The 12,641-nt window shown below is 39.2% G+C and overlaps 1 protein-coding gene across 4 annotated transcripts in view; it reads left to right on the top strand.

Annotated features, from left to right (window-relative positions):
* Positions 1-12,641, top strand: part of MYBPC1 (myosin binding protein C1) — a 73,231-nt gene that overhangs the window by 29,249 nt on the left and 31,341 nt on the right. For 2 of the 4 annotated variants that reach the window (XM_058804489.1, XM_058804491.1), the window contains exons 4-12: positions 175-207; positions 572-607; positions 1,249-1,284; positions 3,569-3,676; positions 4,784-4,932; positions 5,274-5,391; positions 6,348-6,399; positions 7,956-8,012; positions 11,466-11,632. In XM_058804489.1, the coding sequence (XP_058660472.1) occupies positions 175-207; positions 572-607; positions 1,249-1,284; positions 3,569-3,676; positions 4,784-4,932; positions 5,274-5,391; positions 6,348-6,399; positions 7,956-8,012; positions 11,466-11,632 (756 nt within the window). The remainder of the gene's footprint in view (positions 1-174; positions 208-571; positions 608-1,248; positions 1,285-3,568; positions 3,677-4,783; positions 4,933-5,273; positions 5,392-6,347; positions 6,400-7,955; positions 8,013-11,465; positions 11,633-12,641) is intronic. The other 2 variants (XM_058804490.1, XM_058804492.1) reach the window with 2 other exon arrangements.

The raw sequence follows: 12,641 nt of genomic DNA, 5'->3' as shown, positions 1-12,641 counted from the left end.
ATTTAAAATTATTCTCCTGTTGATATGAGGAAGAAATGAGTGTGTATTCCTTGCACTTTAAATTAATATTATAGTGTAGAAATTACAAAGTATAAATAGAGGGGACTAGTTTTAACTTTTCATATCTTGATTTAATAATGCTGAATGCATATGTGGTGCACATTTTAATTGCAGACGTGGTCATCAGAGAAATGACATCTTCCTCAGGTTAGATATGTGATTCTCCTTCATTTCATTGTGGCTTTCTTATTGTAATTACTGTGGATTACATCTCTAACAAACAGAATCACTCCGCAGCTCTCATATAAACTCATGATTTAATCATAGATCACAGCCCACATCTCATCTTGTTCTTTACTTGCTTGAAACATCAAGGTTTACCATTTCAGCTACTGAATTATGCAAAGCTTCTCTCATCAGTTTGAATCTTCCATTGTGAATGCTCCTGAATATTGCAATTTATTTCCTTTCTTTTGCAGGTTTTACATTTTCATGTAGTTGTTTTAAAGCAGATGATCGCCTGTGCTTTCAGTTTCTTCATGTGCTTTTTCATTTGTATTTCTTTTCACAGATGAAGATGACACCTCAGTTAGTACTCCACCAGCAGGTTAGGACTGTGATAATGCTTTGTGTGTGTATGTATGTATGTATTTTTCTCTTGAATATTAATGAAGAAAGAGTCCAAACAGGCAGACTGAACTCAAAAGATACAACTTAGAAATTTTTTTAAGGTGCCCTATATTTTATTAATCTCTGTTCAGAAGTACAAGACCCTTCTATCAGTTAAGACCCTTTCCAGTCCTGTCTTGAGGTCTTCAGTAAATCTCCCAGTAGAAGGTAAAATATTGGTTAGTAGATACAAAAACAATTCCAGATAAATAAGTATACTGTTTAAATAATCAAAATACTGTCCCTCAGACAAATATTGAGGAATGAAAATTCCTCTGTTACCTGGCACTACACAAATCATAGAAAAAACATCAGCCTCATGTAACCTTTCTGAAGAAACTCTTCAATGGAATAAAACTAATTTAGATTTTTCTAGAGAAAAGTGGGGAAGATTTCTGGGGGTTTTTCTTAGCTGTTCACATTTTTTTGGTATTCAAGTAGTTCCTCATGGATACGGTCCCAAATATTTAATCTAATCTTCTTGTATGAAGAATCAATGTTCTTAAAATCCCAGTGATCTGAGGCCAGTAAAGCTGTGATCTCTGAGCTGGTGTCATCTAAGTTGCTCTTCCCTTTCAGATGGGATGTCTAAGCCAGCGGAAAGAAAGGATTCAGGTGAGACCTCCTGAGAAACACTCCCAAAATTACATAATAAAAATACTTTCTAGACTTTATTTTTAAAAGATAATACTTTATTTTTGTTGTTTAGACAGCAGCAAACTGTAGTTGTTGAAATGCTTCAAAGTACCAGGGCAAATAAGATTCTAGCAGCTGAACCAGGAGCGAGAAGGCTGTGCTGCACAGAACAGGACATGTATTTGGCACATACATACATACCTATCTATCTATATCTGTGTCTGTATAGATAGATACATAGCTGTTCCATTCCTCCTCAGCCTACAGGAATTCCATTCCCACATCCAGCCTCATACAGGTCCCAGAAGACTGGGAATCCCACACACAGCTCCCAGAAGACTGTAGGAGAATGGCTTCCTCTCGCACCTCAGAGGACGGTGGGGAAAACTTAGCAAAAATCATCATAACCTCTTTCTTCCTACCCTGGCAGGTAACCCACACTGCACCCACTCTGGTGGTTTCAGGATTTGCAGCCTCTGGATCAAAATGAGCAGCTGGTACTTCAACCATGGTTATGGACCTGGCATAGCCGCCTATGCCAGCCCGCGTCAAACCCACCCCTCCTTCTCTTTGTTTAATTAATATCTAGAGGTGATGATAATATTTACGTGTTCCTTTATGTGGTACCAAATTAATGACTCTGTGTAAGCTTTTTTCCATTTATTAATATCATTTTTCATTTATTAATATCCTTTTTCCATTTCACCCCGTGGCGTGTTAGGTTTGTTGCTGCACGTGACCAGATCCTGTGCTGTCATCACTTCATCCTCTTACTACCAGTAACCTTCACTTGTTCTCATGTTGTTTCCATATATTGCCATCTCTGAGTGGTATAATCTAAAAATTTAGATTATAGAGAGTATATATAGATATGTATCTATATATATTTGTGTTCAGTTGTGTCTGTGTAAATCATTCCATGTATGTGTGTATATATGTGTACATACATGTGTGTATATACATGAATGTCTTCACCTGTGAGAAATATTGTACAAGCAGGCATATACAGAGGTGCTAGGCACACCACCCACAATTGACTGAAACTCTAACACTTTATAGTAAAGCTATCTGGCATTTTGATACCTTTTTAAAATTCATAATAGGCTTTAGGATAACAAAACCAATTTGTTTGCATTTTCCCATGGCTGCCATGAGCTGCGTCGTGTTTCTGGGTGGTAAAAATTTTCATGAGTTGAAAAGGTTCCCACAGCAGTAATCACTACATATCAGAAAGACTATTCTGATCTCTAACTTGAATTAGTTTCCTCTCTGTGCTGGCAATAACTCCTCAAAAAACAGAGATGTGACATTTGGACTTCAGATTGGAATATGAGACATGAGTTTTGCCTCTGCAGAAAGTGAGCAGAAAAGAGATGGGCATTCACCGCCTTTCTCTCCTTGTACTTTCTGCTAGGAATCAGTTTTGACCATGGTTTTACACAAGATGTAATGGCATAACACAAAGCCAGGGCTGTTCAGATAGACAGAGAGAGTAGAGACACACAGCCCTCCTGGTACAGTGCTCTGCCCTGGGGAAAGCACACTTTTGCTGCTTCTCTCAGTACTGTTGTTCCTTTTCAGTTCCAAAGTCCCATTTTCCAGAAGGGAAGGTGCTGTGTCTGAACATATTTCACAATCATTTCCATCTGACAAACTACTTTTTCCATAAAATATCACATAAAATTCACATGGCAGGATATGGTATTGACAGATCCCCAAATTCTCTGCCTCTGTCATGGCAGAAAAGAAGAAAGTTCAGAAGTGAGCTTCATTCCTGCCCTACTTTGCAGACATAGAGGAAGAACCAGCTTGTACAATGGACTTATTTTGGGTTGGGAGAGATCCACTGAAACTGTGCATCAGATGTAGGGATTGTTGTGCTTCTAGCTGTTTGTGTTTTCAGAACCTCCATCTCTTCTGAAAAACAAAGAGCTGGTTTTGTGCATCACCTCTGTAAAGCACTCATGGTTGAATGCTGGTGCCCTTCAAGTTGCTCAGTGCCTGACCTGGCTGATCAGGTTCCCCTTTCTTCCTCCCTGAGTTTCATTTTCCATCACCACAGAGGTAGTGCTCTTGCAGGAACTGTACACAATGTGACAGCCAAGCAATGGATGTCAGTGTGAACAAAAACTCACAAGTCTTTCAGGACATCAGAAGAGAAAGGTGCTAGGGCTAGAGAGTTTAGGAAGTTCAGGTAAGTGTACTTTGGAGGGAGTGAAACACCCTCAGATCACTGACTTTTCCCCTTCTGTCTGCATCTCAGTATGGTCTCTTGGAGAAGGAGCTCCAGAGGAGTCAGAGAAGCGTGATGATGATGCCCAAAGATCCACTCTATTCGTCGAGAAACCTCAGAGTGGAACAGTGAGTGTTGGTAAGTGCCTGGGAACAAAACCAAAAGCCACTCCCAGAGACAGAGGCTGAGCTGGGAACGGTGTGGGCAGATTCTCTGGCACTCAGCTTCTGCCCTCAGCTGCAAGTACAGCCTCTGGTTTTAGCTGGATGGGAACTCCACTCTTTGAAGGCAAAAAGGACTGTATTCAGAGAAGTAAAACCCCAATTGTTTAATTCAAAACAAGCTCAAAATCTAATAATTTAATGAGTATATTAGTAAGAGGTACAGTTTCTGGGGAAGAAAGCTGGTTTTTTTGATACTGTTGGCTGCACTGTTATTGATATATCAAGAAGATCTTATGCAGAGTATCGCTGGCCGGGGTCTATGTACAAATCACTAATGGGATGGGACTTCTGGGAACGTGCCTTGAGCTGTTTTATTTTCCAGCATCACTCTCATTACATGGCTATACAATGGGAAGATGCCATCAGTCACATCTCAGGCAGCAGACTAAGAACTTAATGTTACAACTTACTTTATAAGTTTTTTGACCAATCACACAAAGCAAAAGCACATTGACAGTAGTTCTATCCAACCATTATAAGCACAGGTACCTTTGGTTAAAACAATCCTTGTTTATTTCAAATACAATACCTGCTTGTAAGCCTTCAAACACAATGTACAGAGCTCCATTATTCAGCTTCAAACTTCCTAATATCTTGCTAGACAAACTTTTCTGTAGCTTAGAGAGTTATTCTAGACAAGCGTTAATACACAGACCATTGTTCTATTTGTCCTTGTTTTTCTACTTTTTAAATAATTTTTCTGCTGACCTATCTCATGGCTGCTGCTTAGCTCTAATCACAGTTCTACTGCCTCTGAGGCCTGCCTTCTGCAGCTTTCCCAAAATCCTCTGATTTTGTAAATTCCCACGGCAGAGTAGCAGCAGAAAGCTTCCAGACCCAAAATCATTAACCTCTGTTCTACTGCAGTACTTTCATAGTCTGTGTGACTCCATCTGACTCTTAATTTTGTGGTAGAACACATGGTGGCTGAATGGAACAAAAGTGAAAGGAACTTGTAGAGACGCAACTGACCAACCACGTGTTCCTCAACAGCTGCATTATTCTTTTCTCTTTCTGAAAGGTGGGAATATTACATTTATAGCCAAAGTAGAAGCCAAAGATCTTCTCCGAAAGCCAAACGTTAAGTGGTTTAAAGGAAAATGGATGGATCTGGCCAGCAAAGCAGGGAAGCACCTGCAGCTGAAGGAGTCCTTCGAGCGTCACACCAAGGTGTGTCTTCACTTTTGCTTCTTATGGGGGCAAAGCTCCAAAGAGAGCTTAAAGATCAGTTTAAGGCAACAGGTAGAAGTTAAAGAGCAGTGGAGTGTAACCCCAGCTTCAGTGGTGATCTCTGACCCTCTGCAGAAGCAGATTTTCTGCTCTCCCAACTCAGGACAAGTAATGGTGGGGAAATCAAAGTTTTCTGATGCCATTTCTGGGTTCCAGTTTCTTTTCAGAGCTCATTATTTGAGTTCCATGTTTATGGTGCATGTCTGAAAGACTCATGTTTAAACCTCTGCTTTGTGCAAATGCATTCCCCACAATAATGAATGACTGTGCTTGATTTTTAGATTCATACATTTGAGATGCAGATCATCAAAGCTAAGGAAAACTATGCAGGGAACTATCGTTGTGAAGTGTCTTACAAGGACAAATTTGATAGCTGCTCTTTTGACCTTGAAGTCACTGGTAAGGTTCCATTTGTATCTGTAAAGCTTTATAAGGATTGCTTTCTTTCTTTCTTTCTTTCTTTCTTTCTTTCTTTCTTTCTTTCTTTCTTTCTTTCTTTCTTTCTTTCTTTCTTTCTTTCTTTCTTTTCTTTTCTTTTCTTTTCTTTTTTCTCTCTATCTCTTTCTCTCTCTCTCTTTCTTTCTTTTCTTTTTTTTTTAATTTGAAATGACACTTCATTTTGTTCAGACCCTTTAAATGAAATGATACTTAAAATGAACGTTTTTAGCATAGAGCTCAGAAAATTTTCTTGTATCTGTAATTTACTGCCTAAATGAACACTGGAATAGATACCATGTGAGACATTTATCCAAAAATTAGAAAAGCTGGCGGGTAAAACCAGTATTGAACTCAAATCAGGCTCTGGCACACAAAACTCAGGGCTTTGTGAATGTGCTCAGAGGTCAGCAAGGCAGGGGGCCAGCTCGGCTCCATCCATTCACTGTCTGTGGATCAGAACCATTTGATCTGATCCAGGCTGTCCCAAAGGGGTAATTCCCACATGGGGAACGAATTCCTCCTTGCCCTGACAATAGATGTGTGTCTGTAGCTGCAGAGGAGACTGACTCTGTCTCCTTCCTCTGATGCTGAGCATACCGAGAGAGAACAAGAGGCCAGCAGGGGAGAAAGCAAAGGAAATGAGGAGACGAAAAGGCCAGAGCCTGTGAATAAGGCAGGCAGGGGAAGGGAGAGAAACACCAGATAAACAAATCTATGCAGAACTGCAGAAAGTACTTCAGAGAAATTATACACTTAACACTGAGCGTCTTTGCAGATACCAGAACCTAGTGCCAAAGGGGAAGCACAAATGCTGGTCATGCAGCAGGAAACTGAACAAATTCCATACTCCAAATGACACTGACTACATAAATTATTAAAATTGTGTTTTTAATTCCTGTGTTACTGTTATTTCATAGAATCTTCCCAAGCTGCTCCATCCATTGACATCAGATCTGCTTTCAAAAGAAGGTAACTTCACTGATCCTATCCAGCTCCTCAGTAATGGACATTGATAGCATGCACAGAACTTGTGTCAGACAATTGTACCTGATATAAATTATAAAACTGTATTTGTAAGTACAGATTAAAGAAGTGGGATTTTGAGTAATTGGTAGTGGTTAGAATGAAATAGTTACAACACATAGATAGTACACATGATATTAAGTACCCCTACTGTGAAATTACAAGTGCCATTAATTTAAAGGAAAATTGAACATTTAAGTCAATTAAATATGTTTCTTTGGAGGTTTTTAAAAATGTATTTTAATTTTTAAAATATATTTTCATTCACTAAAATATTCTACTACATGATTCCTGAAAGCTGTCAGCCACAATATGAAAGTTCTTGGTCCCAGTCCTGCACTGATTAAAAGCAGAGAGAAAATTCACACTGATTTCAAGAAGACAGGATCTGGCTTTGTTACCTAACAGTAAATACCATCAATAAGGAAAACCAGCAAATAGGACAGCACAGAGAATCTAAGATAAAGCATTGTGTCTTAAAGTTTGTTATCTTTCTGAAAACGTAGCAATTCTAACCAGTATAGATGTCATCTCTTTATGGTGAAATATATAAAGAATATTGAGAATGAAAATACTTTACAAACAGATAATTAATGCAGTTTGTTAATTTACAAGTAAAGCTGTAATTCAGAGATAACTGCTTTTATTTAGGGGGCTTTAATTTAAAGATAAATACAAAAGATATTACATTCAAGGCGCATTTCCTTCTTTAGCACATGTTTAAAAAAGCAGTAACTACTCTCCCCAAGCAGATGAAGATATCTCAGTGTTTTCTGACTTTTTAAGTAATATCTTGCGTGTAAAATCTTGATTAAACATTGGCTTCATTTCAGTTAAGATTTGCGCTATTTTTCCCTTTTTATAAATATTTAGGACATTTCTTTTGTCTATATGTGCTCTATGATAAGGTAATTCTGCTAAAGATCATATCACAGAAAGAAATGCACCTTGATAGGACTGTGATTCTATCTGTAAAAATGGACAATATGCTCTTTTATTCTTTTTTATAACTGTTTTCTCCCTTCATTTAGGGAAAGGTAAAATCTTTAAGGCTAAGTACTTTTCAATCAGTATTTGACAGAGCTATGCATTGTTAAAAGCATCACCCAGCAATGCAAATCTTTGTTTTGTTTTCACAGCAAGAGATCAGCACAAGCCCTTTGTTTTGTCCACTACAGAAATGAAAAACAAAGCTGGTTGTGTTGACTAGCTGCCATTTGTTTGTGTTACTGAAATCTAACACAAACCTTGGCAAATTTATGTACTCAGTTACAAAAATTTGCCATCAAAGTATAAGAAGAAGCAATGCAAACCTTTGTGTTATTTTTCACAAACGCCTACAGAAACATAATCCGTGTGAAAAAGCATACAAGTTTGTGTTGGTTTTATACAATTATTTGTGTTTCTGGACAGTGTTGAGTGTATGAGAAGTGTAGAGCAATGAGTGTTGTCTAAGTCTTCCTGTATTAAACAAAGATTTGATCTTTTTCTGTTGATAACAGTGGTGAAGGACAAGAGGATGCAGGAGAACTTGACTTTAGTGGTCTCCTGAAACGTAGGTGAGAACCAAGTGGTGCAGTGAGCAGGTGTGGATTGCAAACCATTAGGTTCACCCACAGAAACAGTCAGGTGTAGCATTAATAACTCCTCAAGGATTTTGTGACTTTTCAGCTTTTTAATGTTTCTAACTGGTTTTTATTCTCATAGTATAATATGCAAATATTCTGTTATTTTTGCCTCTAAGTGTGCAGAAAAGAAACCTCAAAAGATTTGAGTGTGCTGGGAAAAGAAGTGAGCCTCAGCCTAAACAGCCCAATAACATTTAGTTCACTTGCTATTTCTTTTGTGTTTGCATGGAAAGCACAGGGGGGAAATTTCCTACACAGGGATGAGCAGTACAGAAAATTGAGTCTGGTGCCACAGTAAAAAATCCTGCAAGGGTTAAATTTATCTCTGTGGGTACATCCTCAGTTGATTTTATAAGCATCCTGATATGAAAACATCATATATCATGCTTTCAAGTCACGGATATTGGTATAATTCTTTGTAGATTTTTTTAATATGTACAAATATTTTTTTAATATGCACAATACACAAATGCTCAGTCATGTTTTATTTAACTCAAATGTTTTGATGGAAAAAAAAATGGGGTACATTTTTCTCTGATTTGCCTTGAAAATCTGGTGTTATGATAGTTATGTCTCTAGTTATCTCAGATCTTAAACCCAGTTTAGTCTTTCACCTGGTTAAGACAAGACAGCTAATTCATCGCCTTTTAAAATCCAGCAGAGAAATTCTATATGCCATGGAAATCAATGACAGCTAATCACAGAGAACTGGAAAAAGGAATCACATCCTTTTTCTCATCTACCACTTACTCTAAAAGAGGAATATCTGTAGCATTAATTACATTAAAAGGTCACAAAGGGCTCATTGGCTATGAGGGCGAGAATAGCATTTAAGCAACTAAAGCACACAGGAGAAGCTGAAGCTGAAAATAGACAAAGAATTACCTGGACCAATTCTAATCCACCAGGTCTGTGTTTTTTCAATCTTCTCATCCCTAATTAGGACCATCAGTTTGTCTTTTCATCCTATTAATCAAGCCATGCCAGTTCTCATGACCGCCTGTGTGGTGCTTCCACAGTAACATGAGAGATGCATGTGAGAGATCTTGGTGTTTTTGTGGAAAAATAAATGTGATTTAAGAGACATGATATCACTTTACTAACAATTAACTCTTAAGATTTGTAAGACAAATACTGTCCAGCCTTATAAATATGGAATATCTATGGTGTGTTTAATGGATAAAGCAAATATTTGGTTTTTAGACACCATTATTTGACTTTGGTCAAATTGGTTCACCTTGCTTCAGGCCCTGAAATGCAACCTCATATTTCTGAGCTTAATTGAATAAAATTGTTAATTAAGCCACAGTGTGGATATTAATATCCATGTGTCTGGATATTAACATCCATTATTATGAAGACAAATCCATGGTTTTATTTCAATTTTTACAACAGGCAATGTTTGAGGTGCATTCTTTCTCTATTTTTTATGGTTGTATGACCAAGGAAAGACCTAGAACTTTTCCCTTTTGGTTCATACTATTTGAAACATGTTTTTTTTAGAAAAAAAAAACAAACCTAAATGCATACAATCAATATACTGTCTACTTTCTAATTTTCTGCTGGTTGGCAGGCAGGCGTATCAAGTCTTATCTCAGTAAGCCACACTATGACTGGATATTCTTTGTCAATGCAGTGGATCTGTAGCACCATGACATTCCAAGAGGCACAAGATCTAAAAACCACTCAAATATTTAGGTCCTCGTTGTGTTGGTTTTTGGTTTTGGGGTTTTTTTTTGTTTTGTTGGTGGGGTTTTTTTGGGGTTCTTTGGGGTTTTTTCCCAAGTACATCTTGCAACAAAATGCACATATTTAGGAAAGAGATCTGAAAGTGATTTCATGGCAAGGTCAGCAGTCAGTCTGCTCAGGCAATACCTTGCTCTGTTTGGCCTCAGCTCAAACTACTGAGGTCTCAGAACAAAATTGGCTTGCGCTAAGCATCAAAATTCGTTTTCCAGTTATGCAAGAGGAAAACAAGCCAGAAATTGAGTCTTCCAGTCTGGTTGAAAATCAGGATCCTCATTCTCAACCACTGCCTGATTTAAAGGGGAGCTTTATTTGGATTCCCCCAGAATGGATGGAAAGGATAAAAGGAACAAATTATCGAATTACATATCTGAGATTCTCTAACTTACATTGCTGTCTCAGATTTATTCTATTTGAAAGACTGCACAGGGAGAGCCTCTCTTCTTTTTTTAAAATTACAGAGATATTATGAAAATGAATAAACTTCATGGACTAAACAGCAAAGTGGATTCCATGGTTCTTCATCCAACCATGCAGAGATTCTTAGGGGTCTTTAGTGCTATTTCTGTATATGTCAAAGAAAATCCTCTCTTTGACTCCACAAAGTTCAGGTCTAACAGTGCCTCACTTCAAAACTTGTTATTTTTTTATTTCTCAGACATTTATTTTCTTCCTCTGCTCTCAAAAGTACTGATTTTCTTAGACAAGTTAAGTCAAATTGGAATGATCTTGGTCTGATCATAATGATATTGCAGGAGGAAAAATCTAGATTTCTTCCTGAATTCCAGTATTGTTCTAGCAGTTCACTTTTTTTGAGCTAAATTTTCAATCTGAAAAAATATAATTTTGTTTAGGATGCTTTCATTGTTCTATCATTTAATGGCTGCCATTGAAAAAAATAATTATACTTCTCTTTATTGGTTGTCTTAGCCTGGAGTTGCAGACAGTAAATACAGCACTAAAACTTCTGTGTAAAGGTGATTCCTCACACAGGCCTCTGAACACATTTCCTGCTCTTAAGACCGAGATACACATGGAAGTGAACAGATCCATCATTCAAGTCCAAGTTGGTGTGGAAATCTCCAGTTCCTATTCATTTGACAACTTTAAGTAATGCTGAGAAGCATTGGTGTAACTATAAACAGACACAGATTCCCCTGCATTTCAATGTCCTGTCACCAGTCACCCACAGCAGTAATTACAGGGATTCAGGGTTTGAAAACATTTTTATGTAATTTTGAAATGTACAGATTAGACTCAGTGGTGCCATCATAAATTGTGATTGATTCTGCTCAAGTTACAGCAGATAAAACTGATTTAAGTGGAATTAACCTGTAGGCTATTACATTTTCAAAATGTATTTTTTTGGGAAGCAATATAAAAATTCTCATAAGTGATTGTATCAGAAAAGGACAAATTAAAACTTGCATTCCAATTCTGCCTTGAAGGAAAGGAAGGAGTGAATGCCATTCTGAGCTACTACAATCATATGGAAGGAAATAAAAAAGATACGATGGCAGCCTTCAAATTTTGGCCAAGACGTTTGTAGCCTCACCATACGTTCAGCTTCACCTGTTTTTTATGGTTTGATTAAGCCTCGCTGACTCTTCCCCCATAATCTTATTTTGCTAACACCAGGGAGGTCAAGCAGCAAGAGGAGGAGCCCGAGGTGGACGTGTGGGATCTGCTGAAGAACGCGAACCCCAGCGAGTACGAGAAGATCGCGTTCCAGTACGGCATCACCGACCTGCGGGGCATGCTGAAACGGCTGAAGCGCATGCGCAGGGAGGTGAAGAAGAGCGCAGGTACAGATGGGGCAGAACATCCCTGGGCTCTGAGGTCACACACAGCCATCCCTGGGCTCTGAGGTCACACACAGCCATCCCTGTGCTCATTGCTCACACAAAATTGTTCCTGTGCTCACTGCTCACACACAGCCATTCCTGTGCTCACTGCTCACACACATTCCTGTGCTCATTGCTCACACACAGCCATTCCTGGGGTCTGTGCTCACACACAGCCATCCCTGTGCTCAGTGCTCACACACAGCCATCCCTGTGCTCAGTGCTCACACACAGCCATCCCTGTGGTCATTCTCACACACATTCTTGTGCTCACTGCTCACACACAGCCATTCCTGTGCTCACTGCTCAAACACAGCCATTCCTGTGCTCATTGCTCACACACATTCCTGTGCTCGTTGCTCACACACAGCCATCCCTGTGCTCATTGCTCACACACAGCCATTCCTGTGCTCGTTGCTCACACACAGCCATTCCTGTGCTCATTGCTCAAACAAAATTGTTCCTGTGCTCACTGCTCACACACAGCCATCCCTGTGCTCATTCTCACACACATTCCTGTGCTCACTGCTCACACACAGCCATCCCTGTGCTCATTCTCACACACAGCCATTCCTGTGCTCATTGCTCACACACAACCATTCCTGTGCTCACTGCTCACACACATTCCTGTGCTCACTGCTCACACACAGCCATCCCTGTGCTCACTGCTCACACACACATTCCTGTGCTCGTTGCTCACACACAGCCATCCCTGTGCTCAGTGCTCACACACAGCCATTCCTGTGCTCGTTGCTCACACACAGCCATTCCTGTGCTCACTGCTCACACACAGCCATTCCTGGGGTCTGTGGTCACACACAGCCATCCCTGTGCTCGTTGCTCACACACAGCCATTCCTGTGCTCATTGCTCACACAAAATTGTTCCTGTGCTCACTGCTCACACACAGCCATCCCTGTGCTCATTCTCACACACATTCCTGTCCTCACTGCTCACACACAGCCATCCCT

The sequence above is a fragment of the Ammospiza caudacuta genome, chromosome 5 (assembly GCF_027887145.1).
Source record: "Ammospiza caudacuta isolate bAmmCau1 chromosome 5, bAmmCau1.pri, whole genome shotgun sequence".
NCBI classification, from domain to species: domain Eukaryota; kingdom Metazoa; phylum Chordata; class Aves; order Passeriformes; family Passerellidae; genus Ammospiza; species Ammospiza caudacuta.
The sequence above is the reverse complement of the archived record's forward strand: the minus strand, read 5'-3'. Positions and strand labels throughout refer to the sequence as shown.